General features: G+C 35.6%; 1 protein-coding gene across 8 annotated transcripts in view; it reads right to left on the minus strand.

Moving 5' to 3' along the window:
- LOC129807545 (F-actin-monooxygenase Mical) overlaps positions 1-21,730 on the minus strand; it is a 64,956-nt gene that overhangs the window by 20,427 nt on the left and 22,799 nt on the right. For 4 of the 8 annotated variants that reach the window (XM_055856939.1, XM_055856921.1, XM_055856931.1 and 1 more), the window contains exons 6-9: positions 19,451-19,693; positions 19,043-19,291; positions 17,892-18,674; positions 14,327-14,845 (exon numbers count right to left, since the gene is read on the minus strand). In XM_055856939.1, coding sequence (XP_055712914.1) covers positions 14,327-14,845; positions 17,892-18,674; positions 19,043-19,291; positions 19,451-19,693 — 1,794 coding nt within the window. Of the gene's footprint in view, positions 1-8,802; positions 14,175-14,326; positions 14,846-17,891; positions 18,675-19,042; positions 19,292-19,450; positions 19,694-21,730 lie in introns of those variants that run through there. The other 4 variants (XM_055856956.1, XM_055856947.1, XM_055856897.1 and 1 more) reach the window with 3 other exon arrangements.

Here is a 21,730-nt window from a genome sequence, read left to right on the forward strand (position 1 = left end):
GAGAACAAAAACATTTTGAAGATTTTTTGCAGAAGTTTAGTGACGTTTTTTACTTGAAAGGTGATTTTTTATCTTGCGCCTCTGTGGGAGAACATAAGATAATTATTCAGCCTGGAAGTGCCCCGGTAAATGAACGATCATATAAAATACCCATTCATTTAAGACAAGAAGTTAAGAAACAGTTGGATGAGATGTTGCAGAATGGAATTATTAAACATAGCTCAAGTCCATATAATTCACCCCTGCTTCTTGTTCCGAAGAAACCTGACGAGTCAGGTAAGAAGCAGTGGAGAATTGTAATTGACTACCGCAAATTGAACGAAATCTCTGTTCGTGACTCCCATCCACTCGAGGATATCAATAATATTTTAAATCATTTGGGAAATTGTAAATATTTTACAAAAATGGACCTCGTATCAGGATATTATCAGGTTCCTCTTAATGATTCCTGTAGACACACGACTGCATTTAATGCTGCGGGAAGCCATTACGAGTTCACTCGATTACCTCAGGGTATTTCATCCGCCCCCGCGGCCTTTTCTCGTATGATGAATTGTGTTTTAGACGGGTTAAAAGGAGATTCTTGTTATGTATATCTCGATGATATTATCGTGTTTTCCGATACCCTCGAAACGCATTTTTCAAAACTGTCCAAAGTGTTTGAGAGATTGCAAAATTATAAATTAAAAATTAAACCAAGTAAATGCGATTTCTTTTGCAACGAAATAGTGTATTTGGGATACAGTATTTCGGAAAAGGGGTTATCCGTCGATAAAAGTAAAGTAATGGTTGTTGCAGAATTTCCGAGACCTACATGTGTTCGAGAGGTTAAATCCTTTTTGGGATTAGCGTCTTATTACAGACGCTTTATACCCAGTTTTTCAAAAATAGCATATCCTCTAATACGACTTACAGCAAAGAACATGCCTTTCGAATGGACAATCGAATGTCAAAATTCATTCGAGGAATTAAAAAATAAATTGACTACATATCCCGTGGTTAAATTTCCAGATTTGTCTAAGGAATTTTCTTTAACTACCGATGCTTCGAAATACGCAATTGGAGCGGTATTATCTCAAGGCGATCACGTGATTGCTTACGGGAGTCGGACGCTCAACAAAGCCGAAATTAACTATGGTACCATAGAAAAGGAGGCTTTGTCAATTTATTATTTTTGTAAGTATTTCAGAGAGTATTTAGTAGGGAGAAAGTTTACCATTTATACGGACCACAAACCCTTAACTTGGATCTTTAGTATTAAAGATCCCTCTCACCGTATTTTACGTTGGCGAATAAAACTTGAGTCTGATTTTGAATTTGAGATTAAGTATAAAGCAGGCAGCACTATCCCTAATGCTGATACTTTAAGTCGCATATCCAACACTCAAGCGACTCCTCAAACTGTAAACGCAGTAACTCGATCTCAGGCCAAGGCCAATCCTTTCATTCAAAAAGGGAAATACGAGGCATTTGATGAGGATTTTAAATCCTTTATTGAGAATGATCATCCAGGACTGAGTGATGTTTTTGTTGAGGTTGAGGATAAATGTATTTCGAACGATATTAAAGGTAATCTATTTCTTTTGATTCCGGAAACAAGCGATCCTTCGGATTATCCTTTCATCGAATCGAAAGAAATACGAAATATTATTGAGAACTCCCCTATAAAATCCATCAGCAGTTTACAAACGCAAAACACATTTTTCATTTTAATGAAAATTCCTCTAATTAACAACGTTCAGTACTTTAATATTTTTCAATTTTTCAAAATATTAAGGGAATACTGTGAACGACACAATATTAACAGTCTAATTTTTGACAAGGCAAATTTATGTCAAGGGAAATACGAATTTTGTTTAATTAAGAAAATTATAAATTACGTTTTTAACGATTCAGACATTATTTTGGAAATTTTTCTAAATAAAATTGAACGATTAACTGATTTGGAAGAAATAGAAAAAGTAATTAAGGAGCATCATGACACGGCTCTAGGTGGTCATCGCGGAGTAACATCTACTTATCAGCGAATTAAAGAAAAGTTTTGGTTTAAAAATATGCGGAGAGTTATTGGTCGATATATAAGTAGATGCGAGATTTGCCAGAAGAGCAAGATCTTCCAAGCAACAAAAATGCCTATGGCATTAACGACAAATTCCACTTCCCCTTTTTATAAGGTGACTTTAGATGTAGTAGGGCCTTTGCAGATGTCTTCTATGGGCAACAAGTATATTCTTACAATTCAATGCGATCTTACTAAATATTTAGTAGCCATTCCCATGGGGGACCAAACTGCTACTACCATCGCTAATGCTTTCTTGAATTACTTTGTCTGTATTTTCGGGACGCCAATTATTGTATGCTCAGACCAAGGAACTCCCTTCCTCTCAGAAGTTTTTAAACAAGTATGTAAAATGCTTAAGATTACGAAGATTCAATCTACTCCGTATCATCCCGAGACTAACGGGGCTCTTGAACGATTTCACAGAACTCTCGGAGATTATCTGAGATGTTTCGTTCAGGAATGCCTTTCGGAATGGGATTTGTGGATTCCTCGAGCTATTGCGTCTTATAATTCAGCGGTACACTCGGCACATGGATTCTCTCCACATGAACTTATTTTTGGGACAAAATTTGAATTCCCATCAATGACAGCGCGCAAGGATGAACCTGCGTACACGTTTAATGATTACATTTTTGACTTGAAAGTGAAACTCAAAAAAATTCAGAATCTTGCGTTACAGAAACTAAAGGAGCAGAAAATCCACTCAAAAAATCACTATGATAAGAATATAAACGCCGAAAGTTTTGATATAGGAGACAAGGTCTTTTTGCTAAACAAATCTCCATCTAAACCAGGAGAATCATCAAAGTTTTTGCCAAAAAGAAGAGGACCCTACATAGTCACTGATGTCTTATCGCCTTTAAATACTAGAATTTTAGTCGGGAAGAAATTTAAAACCGTGCATAATAATTTATTGAGGAAATTTGTGGAGTAAAATTTATAGAAATTTCTTTTCTGCAGGGTTTGTTTTCGTTTTGACAATTTTCTTGTCATTGTTTCTTCTGACAAATGCGGAGCGACCTTACGAAATCGTGCCACTGCCAAAGGACGTTAACTTTCACGTGCACTCCCTGGGGAAATTATTAATAAGTCACTCAAAATGGACTGTTATAGTTGCGTGCGATACTCAACCTTTAAGTGATGGTATTTCAATTATGTCTGAACATGTTAAAAGATTCGAAGATTTATGTGAAACACTGAAAATTAATCCATTTTTAAAAAATTCAAAAAAATTTAAAATAGAGGACATGCCTTGTAGATCCAGTAAAATTAAAATGAATATAAGAATTAGACAACTGAATAATACAAATCTGATGATAAAAGGAATCATGAAGTTACATCGTCCTCGAAGAGATAAAAGAGGACTTATAAATGTTGTTGGAGATGTATCAAAATTTTTATTCGGAACTATGAATCAAAACGATTATGATGAAATACAAAGTGTCATGGAAAATTTTCGAAATAATTCTAATACTTTGATCAGAAAAACAAATATGCAATTATCTATTGTAAAATCCATGCTCAGTGAACTTAATAGAACCGAAGAAGCTATAGACACTGCTGTACTCCAAGTTCATGATAGTTTGAAGAAAATAGATTCTCAATTTAATTTTCAAAACATAATGAATGATCTGTACGATCTTGGAGAGACTGTATTGTTGGACATGCAACAGTTGGAACATGAACAACAACAAATTTTGGCGGTATTACATGCTGCAACATTTGGTCATGTTCATCCGTTCTTTCTACCTCCTAATGATTTTTTAAATGAAATAAAATCTATTTCACTTGTATTGCCTAAAGACGTTGTAATTCCGTTTGATAACGATGTAGCATCCTTATACGAAGTCTCAAGCCTTTCCTTCTATTCTCTAAATGCCAAATTAGTTGGAGTGATCAAAATTCCCTTGTGTGTCAATAATGAATTTACTTTATTCCAAATTTCGCCTATTCCTTTCTTAAATGGGGAGGGATATGAACTGATCCATATCGATTTTCCAGCTGTTGCTATTGATAAAAGTAGAGACAATTATCTTGCATTAACTGAAAATGATTTATCAAAATGTAATATTATTGAAACTTTACATATGTGTTCTTCCAGAATTCTATATAAGGTGGGAAGGCACACTTGTGAAAGCGAAATCATTTTACAAGATGAAACTTCACATTGTCGTAAATTGAAAATTGATCTTTCAGAAAACATTTGGATTGAAATCGATAACGCAACATTTGTATATGTCCAAAAAGTTCCAAGAAAAATCATAATCAATTGTTTAAATAAACAATTTGAAGAAAACATTAATAAACGTGGTGTTTTAAAATTTAACACTGAATGTAAACTAAACAATGATCATTTGTCACTATATTCTGGATTGTCAGTTTATTCTAATTTATCTCGGAAAGTAGAAGTATTCATGAGTAATTTCAGAAGCTTAAATATTTCGAACATTAAAACTGAATCAAAAAAGGATATTTTGTTGAGCAGTAGGAAGGAATTAAAAGACCTTTTTGAAAAAGTCCATATCGCGGAAGGTTTAGAATATAGTGATCAAATGACAAAACACCATGTATATCATTATATTATTTATATAACTATTATCATTGGGGTATTACTTTTTATTCTTTATAAATATTGGAATAGCTGTAAGAACTTTAAAATTAAGAAAAATACCACTGTTTAATTAAGGGGGGAGGAATGTGGCGAATCGCCTATATTGTTTAACTCTTTCGCGTCATTAGGGTCATATGTGACCCGGCGAAAAAATTTTTTTTTTTTACTATTTACTTTAATTGAAATCTATCTGTTTGTGCACGATATCATAATAGAAGGATGTAAGATTCTTGGCTAATTTTCTCAAGACTCTAGATATTCAGGAAAAGAAAATATTTGAGATCAAAAATCACTAATTTCGAACTTCGTGAAATGACTTTTCTTTTTCAAAATTTTTCATATTCATTTATTTTTTTCAGCAAAAAGTTCTTCAAAAACACAAAATAGAATATCCAAATGTTGTATATTGCATATTTTGATATAATAAACTACTCTCAATTTTCCAGAAACGCGCGTAGAATATTCCGGGTCATATATGACCCTGGTGTCCCCAAGGGTAAAAGATTATAAAAGTGTTTTTGTGCCAACCCTATAACAAAAATTTACAATTTTCACTTTGACTTCACGTGATTTTTCATGAGATGAAAATTTTATGTTTACTTTATTATTTAGTGCGCAATCTCAAGTGAATCTTGATAAATTTCAGTGAACATTTGTTATTGTCTCAGTGGGAAAAGGTAATTGCTATGAATTGTATATTCTTTCTCCTAATTGAAAAGTTTTCATTACAGGATGTCAGCTCTTGCGTTAGAGGATCTTTTTTGTCAAGATCATCATGAGGAAGACTATGAAGAAGTTGAGATCTTTTATTTGGACGAAAGTGATGACGAATTACTTCTTAGAATTATTGAAGACCAAGAGAGTTTGAATGATATTGATTGTTGCGTCGAACAAGGAGATGAAGTTCCGGAAGAGGCTGCGCTGATTCCTCTGCCGAATAGGAATGCAGCTAGTACTTCGCGCAAAAGGAAGGTCACTGGTGGACCGAAGATATCTGGATCGAAAGATCAAAGCAAGAAGGTAGACGCTAAGGTCAGTTGGGACAGAAATTATCACCCAGATTCACGTGAAATTGTGGAGTTTCCATATAGCGATGTCAAGCTTAACATTGAGAACGATAATCTGTCTCCATTTCAAGTTTTCCTGGAGACCGTCTGCTTCATGGAACTGTCAATTCTTGTACGAGATCAAAGTGAACTATATATGCGCCAGAAAGGAATATCATTTTGCATGACAGATGACGAATTCCGTACATTTATTGGAATTAATTTTCTCATGGGATACCACCATTTGCCAAAGCAACGCGATTACTGGTCGACAGACCCAGACATGAATGTTCCTTTCGTTGCAAACGCTATGACTAGGAGAAGATATGAAGAAATTAGAGCAGCGTTACATTTTGTTGACAATGAAACAGCGGATCGGAACGACCGAGCCTATAAGGTGAGGCCAATCATAGATCATTTCAATTCTGCATTTCAAAAAGCCAGAGAACCTAGCAGAACCCAGGCGATTGACGAACATATGATAAAGTTCAAAGGGCGAAGTAAGATGAAGCAGTATATGAAAGACAAACCCATAAAATGGGGGTTCAAGTTGTGGTGCCGCTGTGATTCTTTAACTGGCTTTCTCTACGAATGTGACATATATGTGGGAAAGAAATCGTCACCAGATTTCGGTTTGGGCGAAAGTGTAGTCCTTCAATTCACTGAAAAAATTCAGCACATAGGCTGTGAAGTCTATTTTGATAATTTCTTCAATTCTATCCGTTTGCAAATGCTTTTGCTTGAAAAAGGAATTTTTTCTTGCGGCACAGTTCAGAAGCATAGGAAAAACTTGCCGAGTGATTTGTTGGATGATAAGCAAATGAAGAGAGGAGATTTTGACTGGCGCTGTAGTGGACAGATTGTCTGTGTGAAATGGATGGACAAAAAATCGGTTCTTCTGCTCTCCAATTTTCTATCACCATTACAAACAAATGATGTAAAGCGCCGACAAACCGGCAGTGCAGAAAAACTGGATATCAATTGCCCTACGATGATCTCCATATATAACCAAAATATGAATGGTGTTGATGTCATGGATCAGATGAAAAGCTACTACGAAAATGATAGAAAGACTACCATGAAATATTACACAAAAGTCTTTTGGGACCTATTTGAAATTGGACTGCACAATGCATGTATCATTTACAATCAGTTGGTAGAGGAGAGATTCGATGAAAACAAATTAACTTTCCTTCAATTTAAACAAATTGTGACAAGATCTCTGGTCGCCTACTCTGCTGGCAGATTGCGTGCAACTCCAGTCCGAAAGACGCCACTTCTGCCATCGCAAGGACTTACACATTTTGTTGTGAGAAGCGATGAGAGGCGTAGATGTATTTTTTGCTTTAGAAATGGGAAAAAAGAGGTGAAAACTGATTGCAAGTGTGAGGCATGTGAAGTTTACCTATGTCTTACCACCACCCGCAACTGCTTCAAAGAGTACCATATGAAACTCAAATGAAATCTTCAAAATTAATATTTTTATTTTTATACTTTGTCTTTTCTTCAAAAGTTTGAAAAAATACTTGAAATATTCAAAAAAAAAATTTATTAATAAAGTATTGTTCACTGATTAAAAAAACTGAGATTTTACTTGTCGGAGAAAAGAGTGGAAAAATCCTACGCCACAGTGGACGAGTCGCAGGAAATCTGAAATTTTTTCACCATACAATGTAGTTGGGACATTGTTTTTCTTTGTGAAATGCAGGTGGGACATTTGCTCCTGGACATTTAATCTTATATCTGATGAATTATAACATATTTTGCGATATTTTAGAGTATTCTGCAAGCGTCTCATATTGTGCAATTGTATTGTGTGTGAATAAATATGTGGATAAGTTTATTTTTGCCAAATACCACTCAAAATATTGTGACAGTGACTGTTCAAGGGGATTACCACGAAGATTCCTTGAACACCAGGAGTACAGTGTTCACCAAAGCAATCCAGTTTGCCATGGTTTTGGCCAAATTAACAACTTCAAGCAAAAAAAACTCTCAGAAAGCCCGTGATATAGATTTTTAAAATGGTAAATACACTTCCCTTGAGGACCACAGGGTCATATATGACCCGGGGTTTTTCCGGGTTTTCACGCAATGGAAAATTTTTTTTCTCTCAGAACTATTATATTTGATCATAAAGCATTAGGAAAAACTCAATTTTACATGAATTCATCTGCTGAATAAAAGTGGGACGCGAAAGAGTTAATAAGCATAATTATTGTATATCATATTAATGATTATCGAGTCAATGAGTCAGTGTCGCTTTGTACTTCAACGGAGTAACAACAATAAAGAAGCTAGTGCAAGTGTAACCAGGACTTTTAATCTAACACTGCTATCTTTTTGAGTTCGAGCGTAAAATAGTGCATACAAATAAATATTTCTTACATAATAATCAAAAAGGGGTGTGGCCTATTTTTAAGGCGCGGTATATTCCTCGAATACATCGCCAAAAAAAATTAAGAAATAGGGTGAATTGGTCATAGGTCGCCATAGTATTTCTTTATAGAAAAAAAAGTTGAAGATGTAGCTACCAGACAATATTTCTTATGGGGCAATATTCCTAAGATCAATTACTTATCAACCATATCTCATGCAAAATTAAAAAAAAAAATACAAAATTAGAATTGCCAAGTAAAACTAATGCCAAAATTGTTAGAGCTTCGGGTACGATCCGAAGAAGATAGAACAAAAGAGAAAACATACAACAATTGCATTTTGCTTTCTTGTTTTTTTTTTTTTTTTTTGAATAAATAATAAGCGAAAATATGCGCTTTCTTGTTAAATTGCAATTAATAGTGAAGTGACATTTTGTTTATTGTTATGCATATCAAATGAATTCAATACACAACAATATTATTAAAAACTTTTAAGACCACACAGAAATGTACCTTCTTTCAATCGTACCCTTGGACGATGTTGCAGAAAAAATATTAATTCTGTTCTGTATAAATATGTTTTTGTTTTTGTTTTATCATAATTTGCTCTCACGTAGGAATTTGTGCTAATGTATTTTGAGAGATAATTTTGATGAAAATTGGTGTCTTTATTGCCACTGATGTTCTGATTTCTTTCTTTTCTTTTCTTTTCGGGGTAGAACCATAAACAAGACATCTTCACGGCACAATTTATTACAAAGAATTTCATATACAAAAGGATTTTTTTTACTCAATGGTGGGGACTATTATAGTGTTAATAAAAAAACATAGACAAACAGTGGGAGACTCTAAAATATTCAGTGGCAATAGATTTCAGTTGTACTCTTTATTTGTGCATTAATTTTGTTCTTTGTTTTTAGAAATGCATTGTTTTAGCATCTAATTTTAGACCTAATCAATCACTACGAGATACTGCAAGCATCTCTATTGCTGTAAGTGCGTGGAGGCGCTTTGGGGGTTCTCCTGATGCTATCGAGAACTGAATAGTTGCTTGTGTAGGAAATTGTGGGCAATCGCGTTGAAGGACTTGATAGAATCGATGAAGAGGGGTAGTTGTAATATCGATCAGTCCCTGTTAAATTAGTCCTCTCCTCAAAATTGCCGCGGTTTCTCATTCTCTTCAGATATGGATTATTTCCTGTAATTCTATCATTCATAAACTCTTGCTTCTTATTATGCAAATCACGACTTCTTCTCAAAAGTTTGTGAGTATCATTGTCATAGTCTCTGATGTATGGTTGATCTCTTGGTTTGGGTAATTTTGTTGGAGAAACTGAGGATCGGGCTAAGGTCTGATCATCCTTAGTCGCATCTATCTCTAGAGACTTATCATCCTCATTCGAAATTTCAATCACTTCATACCGATTTTTACGACTTGATTGATCACGATCACTATGCACAGCCTGCGACCTTTTTTCAAATACTTCTAAATCCTTCTCGAATTTCACATCAGAATTAGACTGATCAATTGAAATTTGCCCAGAATCAACATTTTCACTCTTCACTGACCTCACATCTGCAATCTCTTTAGCGCAATCTTCAGTGATCACTTTATCACTATTAAATGCTTCTGCAGATTGCGAAAGTGCAATGCTTTTAGCATGAGAGTGCGAGACGTGATCAGCAATCTCAACTGGATTTATTTTATCTACTTGACTTGACACCTTTCCTTGCGATCTCTCTTTCAATCGCTGTTTCTCTTCATCACTTACAATCTTATGATCAGAGATGGATTTAAGTTGTTGATTGATATCACTGCTGTCTTCTTTTGGTTTATCTCGCAAAACGTGCGAAAGTGTTTGTTGAATATCACTTTCATTTTGATTTATCTTATCACTCGACACTGACACCTTTTCTTGTGATCTTTCCTGTGATTGTTGTTTCTTTTCATAGCTCTTCTCAACACTTTCAGAAGTTGATTCTGGATTGAAATCCATGAGTTTTTTGGGATGCACAACTTGATCTTGTAAGACATGGGAAAGTGGTCGTCGATCATCGGTATCTTTTGGATTAATATTAGCACTTGTGCTCGATGCGTTTCCTCGAGATCTTTCCCGTGATCTCTGCTTCCTAGCATGACTCTTCTCAATATCACCAGAGATTGCTCTAGGCTGCTCATTTACATTGCCAGATACTTCGAGTTTTTCTTGCAAAACATGCGAAAGCGGACATTGATCATCAATCGTATCAAATAAGCTTGATCCCTGTCCTTCAGATCTTTCCGAACATCGTTCTTTCTTTTCATTAATCTTTTTAGTATCTTCAGAGATAAATTCGGGTTTATTATTATCAATTTCTTTTGGATTAACTTTATTACTTGTAATCGACACCTTTCCTTGGGATCTATCTCGCGATCGCTGTTTCCTTTCACTACTTTTTGGCGGGTGATCTCCAGTTTCAATTATAAGATCCTTAACAGTTTTATCTTGTAAAACATGCGAAACTGGAGATAGATCATGAATTTTAACTGGGCTAATCTTATCAGTTGAGACAGATCCCAATCCTTGAGATCTTTCCCGTGATCGTTCTTTTCTTTCGTTGATCTTTTTAGCATCTTCAGAGATAAATTCGGATTTAGTATTATCAATTTCTTTTGGATTTACTTTGTCACTTGTGATTGACATCTTTCCTTGGGATCTATCTCGTGATCGCAGTTTCTTATGATCCTCAACAGCTTTAATTTGCGAAACTTGTGAAACTGCAGTTCGATCATCAATCTCAATTGGACTGACCTTATCACTTGAGATAGATCTTTGTCCTTGCGATCTTTCCTGAGATCGTTGTTTCCTTTCAGTGATCTCTTTAACATATTTTCCAGAGACAGACTCGGGTTTATTATCATCAATTTCTTTCGGATTTACTTTATCACTTATGATCGCCACTTTTCCTTGAGATCTATCTCGTGATCGCAGTTTTCTCTCACGACTTGTCCTAATATCTTCAGGTATCGATTTCAGCTGTTTCTCTGTAGGATCATTTTTATGATCCTCAACAGCTTTAATTTGCAAAACTTTTGAAACTGCAGTTCGATCATCAATCTCAATTGGACTGATCTTATCACTTGAACGTTGTTTCCTTTCAGTGATCTCTTTAACATATTTTCCTTCAGAGACAGACTCGGGTGTATTATCATCAATTTCTTTTGGATTAGTTTTAGTACTTGTGATCGACACTTTTCCTTGGGATCTGTCTCGTGATCGTTGTTTCTTTTCACGTATTTTTCCAGTATCAGAAATCGGTTTTAGCGGCTGATCTGCAGCTTTATTTGTATGATCTTTAATAGCTTGATCTTGTACAACATGCGAAATTGAAGTTAGGTCATCAATCTTAATTGGACTGATCTTATCTGTTAATATAGATCCCTGTCCTTGAGATCGCTCTTTTCTTTCACTGATCTTCTCAACATTTTCGGAGATAGATTCAAGAGTGGAATCCATAGCCTTTTCGCGGATCTCAACTTTATCTTGCAAAATTTGCAAAGGTGTAGGTTGATCATCAATTGCTTTTGGATTTCTCTTATCACTTGTGATCGACATTATTCCTTGCGATCTTTCCAATAACTGCTGTTTGTTTTCTTCACTCTTAAGATCGTTAATAGTGGACTGATTCTGGTGACAAACATCATTCCCAAGTTTCTCAATTTTCCCTTGCGATACACAAGGAATAGTCTGGCTACCAATTTCATTTTGATTTATCTTATCACATGTCATTAGCACCTTTCCTTCAGATCTTTCCCGTGATCTCTGTTTCTCTCTTTCCACAACTTTATTCTTTCCACTTAATTTTTCATCTGTCTCTTCTATAAATCGATCAAGATCAATATTGTGGTTTTTAATTTGTTCTTGTAAAACTTGTGAAAGAATACCTTGACTTTCACGAGACAGTGATAGATTATCAACAATGTCAGACAATTTTCCTTGAGATCTTTCCCTTGATCTCGCAGTGACATCATTTTTGTCGATCTCTTCTTTATCAAATTGATCAAGATCAATTTTATTATTTTTAATTTGATCTTGTAACACATGCGAAAGTGTATCACCGAGAGAATGTGATATAGTATCAACAATCTCAATTTTATCAATTTTATCACAAATCTCCTGAACATGATCTATAATTTTAATATTTTCAACTCTATACTGAGGCATTTCTTCAACTTCCTCAAGGGCAATATCTTGTAAAATCTCCTCAAATTCTGCCAAAATTTTACTCTCATCGAAATCAGCCAATGGAGTTGTGATTTTTGTGGGTGTTTTGTTTGAAATTTCAGGTATATCCTCAACAATAGAGATGTCATTGAAAAAGTATTTGCTCATTTTGGGATCAGCCACATAATTGATCTTATCTTTTGGGGGATTTTCTTTTTTCTCCGTCATTTTAACGTGGATTTGTACAGGTTTATCCGGCATTTTGGTAATTTCTATTTTAGCATTTGGATTTACACTATCTTTAGCCACAACTTTAGCTGTCTTCTCCACAGTCTTGTTAGGAATTTCTTTTTCATTTTTATTTACCACTTTTTTTGCCGTAGAATTTTTTGTAGCACCTTTATTACCCAAACCACTTGCAATTTCTTCCTTCTTTGGTGCACTCTTGACTTTCTTATTTGGCACTCTTGGTGTTTCTCTAATAACTTTCGGTTTTGGCGGTAAAAGTTTTGTCTCAATACCCCTATTATTGCCTTGGGCACTATTGATGGCGCGATCTCTGAAACTTGATTTCTTAATGCGTTTCTTTCTCATCACATTGACATTCACCTTCTCACCTGGCACCGTGTATAAAATCTCATCAAATATTTTCCCATCAATATCATCATTTTGATCAAGTTCACGATCACTCAATAGCATATCAATATCGGTATTATCATTATCAAAATCAAAGATATCTTCAAAAGTCACGGAAATATTGTCATCTTCTTGTTTCTTGGTCATTTTGGACGTTCTTTCAGTGGAATTTTGAATTTTTTGAGGTGCTTTACATTGAGTAATTTTTCCCTTTTGTGGCTCAATTCGTTCAATATGAGCCATAAACATCTTCAAATCAATTGCACCATCGAGCAATTGATCAAACATATTAAAATCACTCTCACACAGAGCATCATCTGTTTGGCCCAATTGATTATCTGAAGGCTTCTTTTCGCTATTTTGGGATTTGTTTACCTCCAACTGAGTTTTATTTGTGCCCAACTGATCAGTAGGATTTGATATTGGTAACATTGATGAAGCACCTTTTGAGGTACTTGGATTATTTTGTGCAAAATACTTTGATAAATCGACATCTTTCAATTCCTTCTGATTCTTATTTACATTCTGTGACTGTGAAGTGGTTTTCTTGTTCTCTGGAAAATATTTACTCAAGTCAACAGAACTCTGAGCAGATACTTTTGGCATCGATGTTTGACATGTGATAGCTGATAAGGTATCTTTGAAATTTTTTGAATCAATATCTCTAAGTGTTTTCAAGAGTTTCAACTTATTCTGACTCATTTCCTTCAGTAGAGCTTCTTCCTCTTCAAAAGTCAACAAATCATCCGATGTTCTAGCCTTTTCAATTTCAGCCTTTGCCTCACCCAATGCCAAATTATCCAACTGAATTTCCTCCTCTGGTGTACAATCTTTAAAAATCTCATCACCCGAAATTTCATCAGTTTCCCGAATTTCCAGCGCACTCCCAAATTCATTGGCAACATTAGATGCTAAAACACTACTTGATTTACTAAGTGAACTATCGCGTGAATTTGATCGATAACGAGCAAAATGATCACTTGTATCTTCTGCAACTGGCACATTTGAGAGCCACTGTTCTTTCAATGATTGTTTCTTCTTCATGTCATCCCTAACAAAGTTATCCCTTTTCATTGCATTTATGTCTTTGTTCAAGTTTAGAAAATGATTTAAATTGTATAGTTTTTCGTTTAACTGACTGATGCTCTCCGGAACTTGGAAGTCGCCCCTACAACCCCAGAGAATCTCAGCTCTATCATTCTTAGCACTACTAATCTCATCCCCCTTTGACACCACCTGTTGAAACAATTATTTTCACCTTCATCAAAACTAACCCAGCCACCAAAGAAAATTCTCACAGAAACAATAAATAAATAAATAAATAACTTGGCAAAAATAAGGCTGCGTCTCTATAGTAATATAAAATCGAAGAAAAAAAAAGTTCCTACCTCAGTTTCGGTGTCTGTGGCCGGATAAACGGGTGGCATGAGTTTCACCTCCTGCATCCGGATCTCACGAGCTCTCGCCAATTCCTCTCCCTCAGTTTGAGTATCAACATCATCATCCTCACTGGAATCATAGAATTCATCCCCATCGCTGTCCTGCAGTGAACATATCCTCTGCTTTCCAATCCAATCTGTGGCCAATTGGAGTGTTTCAGCTCCCAATGGTGAATCCATAGCTTCCTCATACATATCCGAATCAGTCTCTGAATCAGATGAATCTGAACTGGTGAGATCAGAATCTGTCTCATCAGTTCCCGTACCAAAATTCCTATCTGTCCACTCATTCTCATCGATAATATTATTGAGTGAACGTTCACCATCGGACATTGCATCGGTATTCTCAAATTCAATCCGTTCAGGTGTCTGACCCCGATCAAGCAAATCCATTGCCACAATATTTTCCGCACGAGATGCTTTATCCGGGGAAATTCGGGATGTTTTTGCTGAGATTTCCTCGTGCTTCTGCACATTCAAAAAAAAATTACAAACAATTTTTTATGTAATATACCGACTATTAACAACATTAACAAGGTCTTTTTAGCTTATCAGAGCTGTGATTAGCTGTGATTCTTTTATTCTAAATACGGTTTGAATTTGAAAGTCAATTCAAATTCATAATTATTTCAACAGAAGAGGTTTCTAACGCGGTTTGTTCAAATTGCAGAATATCCTTTTTCTTTAAAAAGATTTTCTTTTTAAATCGGTCCTAGTGTGTTGATTAGAGGCCTTAAAACTAGAAGAAATTTTATTTATGTCTCAAATATTAAAAGGAAATATGAGAGAAATAAAAAACAGGTCTTTTCAAGGTAGTCATTATAAATAACCTGAAATAGAACTTTAATCTTTGTTTGTTATGTGCTGGACATACTTACGATTTAAACCGAGAAACGGCTTAACGTAATTATAATCAAAACTATTATTAGACTAAATTCCCATCAGTTTTCCACTAACTAAACCGTATCTAGGCTTAAGCTAAGAGACGGATTACCCAGAAACCGATAATTACTATAAGTCGTCATATTTTTATTATTTTGTCTGCTTGAATTCAAAGAGAGAACGCTATCCGCTTTTGTCCTACATATTACCAATTTGTAACTTAAATGGTAAACGATATTGACTTCTGGTTTTCGGTGATCTCCCATCCGCTTCCTTTCTGAATTATATATTTTTTGTATTTCTCAAAATTGATTCCTGCAATTTTTCTGATTTTTAGATATGTTTCGGAGCCAGCGCATTAGAACATTTCGACCATAATAACTCTATGACCAGAAAATTCGCCATTTCGAATTTTTGATAGCCAGAGGTCAACCTTTCTGAATGGCTCAATTTTCACTTGATTTGGTCGACATGTTACATTGTTTTCTATAGACAATGAATCAGCAAAGTACCAAAAAAAATTATTTTAAATTTTTCGCATATTTATTTTTCGATGCCAGTCAAAATTCCGAACAGTAAATCGCGAAGAGCCAAAATCCAGAGTAGTCGAAATCCCGCATGAGTTAAAATTTCGAAAAGCCAAAATCCCGAATGGGCCAGAATCAAGATGAGCCAAAATCACTAATGGTCCAATATCCGTGTAGATAATTAACCAAAACACAAAGAATTTCCTTGTGCCTCCAGCAAGCGCGCTTGCAATCGTAGGAGTAGCTATGATACTTTAAAGAATTTGAGATTTTGGCTTTCGGGATTATAGCCCTTCAAGGATTGTTATATGCGGTATTTTGCCTTTTTGGGGTTTCAGTTTTCTGAGATTTTAATCCATTTGAAATTTTGACTCATTCGAGATTTTGGCCTAATTGAGATTTTGTTTTTTCGGGATTTTGGCTATTCTGGATTTCGAACCATTCGGGATTTTGGCGTTCAGAATTTTGGCTTTCGGGATCTTGGTTTTTCGTGATTTTGGCTCATTTGGGATTTTGGCTCATTCGGGATTTTGGCCATTAAGGATTTCGAATTATTCGGGATTTTGGCGTTCAAAATTTTGGCTTTCGGGATCTTGGTTTCTCGTGATTTTGGCTCATTTGGGATTTTGGCTATTAAGGATTACGAATTATTCGGAATTTTGGCTTTCGGGATTTTGGATCATTCGGGATTTTGGCTCATTTGCGATTTTGGCTATTAAGGATTTCGAATTATTCGGAATTTTGGCTTTCGGGATTTTGGCTCATTCGGGATTTTGGCTATTAAAACTTGGTTTTCGGGATTTTGGCTCATTTAGAATTTTAGCGGTTCAGGATTTCAAACTACTCGGGATTTTGGCGTTCGGAATTTTGGCTTTCGGGATCTTGTTTTTTTTTGGGATTTTGGCTCATTCGAGATTTTGGCTATTAAGGATTTGGAATTATTCGGGATTTTGGCGTTCGGAATTTTGGCTTTTAAAACTTGGTTTTCGGGATTTTGGCTCTCTGGGATTTCGAACTACACAGGATTTTGGCGTTCGCAATTTTGCCTTTCGGGATCTTGTTTTTTCGGGATTTTGGCTCATTCTGGATTTTGGCTATTAAGGATTTCGAACTATTCGGGATTTTAGCTCATTCGGAATTTTAGCTGTTCAGGATTTCGAACTACTCGGAATTTTTGCGTTCGGAATTTTGGCTTTCGGGATCTTGTTTTTTTGGGATTTTGACTCATTCGGGACTTTGGCTATTAAGGATTTCGAATTATTCGGAATTTTGGCGTTCGGAATTTTGGTTTTCGGAATTTTGGCTCATTCGGGATTTTAGATATTAAGAATTTCGAACTATTCGGGATTTTGGCGTTCGGGATTTTTTGCTTTTAAATCTTGGTTTTCGGGATTTGCGGCTCATTCGAAATTTTAGCTGTTCAGGATTTCGAACTACTCGGGATTTTTGGCTTCCAGGATTTCCGTTTTTTGAGGATTTTGATCCATTCGGTACTTTGGTTCATTCGGAATTTTGACCCATTCAGGATTATATGGCCCATTCGGATTTTTGGTTTTCGGGATTTTGACTCATCCAGGAATTCGAACCATTTGTGATTTTGCCATTTGAAATTTTGGTTATCAAGATATTGATTGGTACCTATTTTTTTATTTGTCCGTGGCCTTGTTGCTAATGTGACAATATTCTAAAATGCGCACTTCTTAACCAATTTTCCTTTTCGGGAATAGTGTCAAATCAATTTTACACCGGTAGCATACTGGTAAAGAAGCACCTATATAATAATCATGCAAAGAGATAATTCACAGTAAGTTCTATCTCTTATATGAAAAAACTTTTCTACTAATTTGATGTGAATGGTCACCAGTATTAAGATGGCAGGGGCCACTATCAAAACTTTTCATCATAAAAAAGTGTTCAAATTCCATCTACAAATTTACTTTAAGTAAAACGCGAGATGTCTACGCGGATCGGAGTCATAGGGCATTACAAAAGGCGGACAACAAACTGAAGTTATTTGATTGAACTGAAACGTTAATTCTTTCTCGATTTTATGAAGAGAAATCACAGCTAAAATCAATCAAAAAATATGAAAATAGGAAACTTACCGGAAAGTGAGGCTGCCTCTTTGTGACGGGCTTATATGGTTTCGGAGGCAATTTGAAGTGTTGATTGCAGTAGAATAACCCGTCGGGACTATCGCGATCGAAAGCATATCCACCCAGTCGGAGATTCGTATGACAATGGTGACACTTGAGGCAGGATCTGTGCAGAACCAATCCCTCAGCCGAAATCTTTTCCATCAGGTAAACCTTCTGCTTGCAGAAGTGACAAATCTCCGATACTCCCTGTGACGTCAAAACCAATCCTAGTTTGGAATTCATCAGGGACTTGGAACCAGATTTTTCTTCTCCAGATGGTCCTCCTCCACCTTCATCGGTCTTTTTGCCAAATTGCCCAGCAATCGAAGCCACCTTATTTTTTCCACGCTCTCCTCTGTCCAGATTGTGTCCCTCTTTCAGCTGTTTGTCCAGTGACTTTATCGTCATGTCGATTTCTTTGAACTTCTCATCAATCGACGATTGACGATCAACCGGCTTGGACATCTTGCTTTGACGTGCCAGGAATTGCTCCCGACTCCATTTGGGCACTTTTTCCCGACTTTTGCCCACCTCAGCTTTCTTCGATTGCTCAATTTTCTTCTCAATTTCTCGCACATTCCAGTCATCACTCTCAATCTTCCCAATGGCACGAAGTAAATCTTTTGGTTTCTTATCGCCAATCCCCATATTCTTTCCCACAATTTTCGATTCCATTGATTTGATGCGATTGCTAAACTTCTCATCAGGTGCTCCCCTTGGGAGAGCTGAGTAGAAGCCCCTTTCCCGGTCCTATTGACGCATTTGAGAGAAAAACTCATTAGGAAAATACCGGAAATGCTCAATTTAACAAAAAAAATCTACACAAAATTAGTCAAAGAAAATTTCACTTTTAGCAGCCAAATTGCTTAATATTTTTGTGATTGTTTGCTGTCTCTTATTTTTGGCTAAGCAGCAATCATGGTTATTAATTATGCATGTTGTATAATAATAAAAGTAATATAAAATGTGAAACACGTGAAATTATTTTAGTTATAACATTCAACTGTAAAATTCATGTGTGGATCTGTCAGTAAAACAGGAATAAACGACATGAAAATATTTTTGTAAAAAAAAAACTTTGTCAATCCACAGGCTTTGGTTTTTGCTTTTGTCCTTACGGGATATAACAATTTCCTCTCCAGATCTTTAACACGATCATTAAAGTCTGGAGCTTGTTGGCGATAGACATAGAGTGAGTAGTCTTCAAATGGCGTTGAACTATCAGTATCACGGAGGAAACTATTAAATTGTAGCATATGTAAGCTCTTGTAGAAATTTTCAGTCTGTCGAGCACGTTCCAATCGTCTTTTGCTCTGACGCTCCATTCGATTATTTTGTATTTCTTGAAGACGCTTCTTCTGTTCTTCCTAAATTTTGTTTTTGGTTTGTCAATTATATTTCCTCTCCTATTTTTTTTATTTATTTTACTTTTATAATTCACCACCCTCAAATACTTCTAGAGTCCCACTAAATAAATTATCTTTCAATTGAACTCACAAAATATTTATATATAGAGAAACACTCACCACATTCTGAAATTTCTCATGACTTCGCCTCTTCTTGGCTCTCCGGGGTCCCTCTGACGCCTGCACAGCCTGCATCTGTTCGTAATTCAGTCGTCGAGATCGATTCTTATTGCGCTCTTCATCAAGCGCAATTCGTCGGTTGATTGCTTCAGCCTCCACCACATTTCTCTTTCCAGAAGACTTCACCAAATTGGAAAAGTCCGGAATATTACTCCTCTGCTTCTCTTTCAATTCAGCAAAATCCTATTAAATCAAAATAGAACAAAATCAGGGAATATTTTCTATTCCAATTCAAAATGTAACAGGGTATATCTTTTCAACTATAACCTTGTATGAATAAAATGTGATACTCTGAACATGTTAATTAAGCTCCGCCCACCACATGTTGGATTTGTAACGCCCACTCCTTGAGGTGTTAGCTATTTATTGATATTTTTTTAATTTATTTTTCATTCTTGATAACAAAATTGAATAACTTCAAACAAGAAATTCATTTGCCCTATACTTTGTAGGTGGGACATTAAAAAATTACAAACAAAATATAAGCCACGCCCTTTTCTACTATAATGCATGGAGCAAAACACTAAAATTTAAACATTGATTTAAAATTTAGACATATAAATCTGGAAACTTTCCGGGATCCTCCAATTTTAAGAAATTACTGGTTCTAAAAACTTACATTTTGTGCCTACACTGAGAAAAAAAGAGGGTGCGATTAACCTTTTTCCTCATAAATTTAACTGACACCAGCGCCCCTGGTGTCAGTTGTACGAACTTCATCTGTTCAGAGGATTTATCGGGCATGTAAAGGAGACCAAATTATTCCATCGTGAGAAATAAATCCGTGCAGCAGAATCGGAGATATAGGAACCCAAGTATCAAAAAACGGCAAAAACGATTTTGCCTAGATTCCAGGCGCAAAATCCAAATGAAATCAAAATGATATGTATTTTCGTAAATCATTTGACCCTAGTAATAGAAAAAATAGCATGAGAACCTAGGGACAAAATCATCGTTGCACAGTGTTATCAATAACGGACCATATTGAAGCAGATGAACTACCAGAAACGCCCAGAATTGGCCAATAGGAAGGGAGTTGTGTGCCACCAAGATAACGCCAGGCCGTACTTATCTTTAATGAAGCTCCAGAAACTCTGAGAGCTTGGATAGGAAGTTCTATCCCATCTGCCGTATAGCCATGACCTGACACCAAGTGATTATCACCTTTCCAATTTGCATATTTGATTTGATTCAGATCATCGCAACTATGCTAATTTCGTCTTCAAAATAAAACTTAAAAGGCCTCAGAACATTTTACTTGATCTACACGGTAAAAAATTTCGGCACATATTTGTTCCAAAAATTAGCTCGTCCACGGACACCGAAAATTTTTGGAATAAATTTATGCCTTCTAGGAGAAACAAAAAGATACACAATATTAGTAACGAATTTGTTTCAAAAAATAGCTCATCTAGTATAAAATCGTATCCCTCAATTCAATTCAATTTCATCCCTCGTCTTACACTCAGTCGCCCGTCACCAACGAAGCGAGGAGGACGACAAATCTGTGGTAGTTTTCGTGCTACATGGTTTCACTTTTTTAGTTCGAGATTCCCTGCCCCTCCTGCTGCCAGAACTCGCATATGATTTCGTCATGCACGCGTCTGAATAAAACACTCTTAAGTTGCTTTTTATTTGATGTTCCTTATGATCTTTCGTCACCGAAATCCATCTCGACTGAAGTATAAGCTTTAGCTGTAAGACTAAATCACTTACACGAATTTGTTCCCGACAATAGGAACAAAAAGATTCCCCATATGAGTAACAATTTTGTTCCAAAAATTACCTCGTCCACGGACACTGAAAATTTTTGGAACAAATATGTTACAGATGTAGGAATAATATTGTTATAAAAAAATGTACCAATTTGTCCCTGACACTGGGAACAAAACAGCCTAGTGCGACATATTCTATTCCAAACTTGTAGAAATTCCACCGTATCAAAATGATTCCAAAAGAAGACTCTAATAAAATTGTAACTATATTTCATAGCAAAACTGTAAAAAAAACTTTAAAAAAAATTTGTAAAAAAAATTTGTTCCAAGGAAAACTTGTTCCAATATTTTGGTCAGTGTCCAAGAGTTTTTACTGTGTAATATTACAAGACAAGGTATCAAAAATTGATTAAAAATTAGCTTCTTTCGAAAGAGGGCGTGGATTAGTTTGGTGGGCGGAGTAAATATTAACACTCAAAATGTTATAGGGAGACAGGGTATCTAC

The sequence above is a fragment of the Phlebotomus papatasi genome, chromosome 1, assembly GCF_024763615.1.
Source record: "Phlebotomus papatasi isolate M1 chromosome 1, Ppap_2.1, whole genome shotgun sequence".
In the NCBI taxonomy this organism is placed as follows: Eukaryota; Metazoa; Arthropoda; class Insecta; order Diptera; family Psychodidae; genus Phlebotomus; species Phlebotomus papatasi.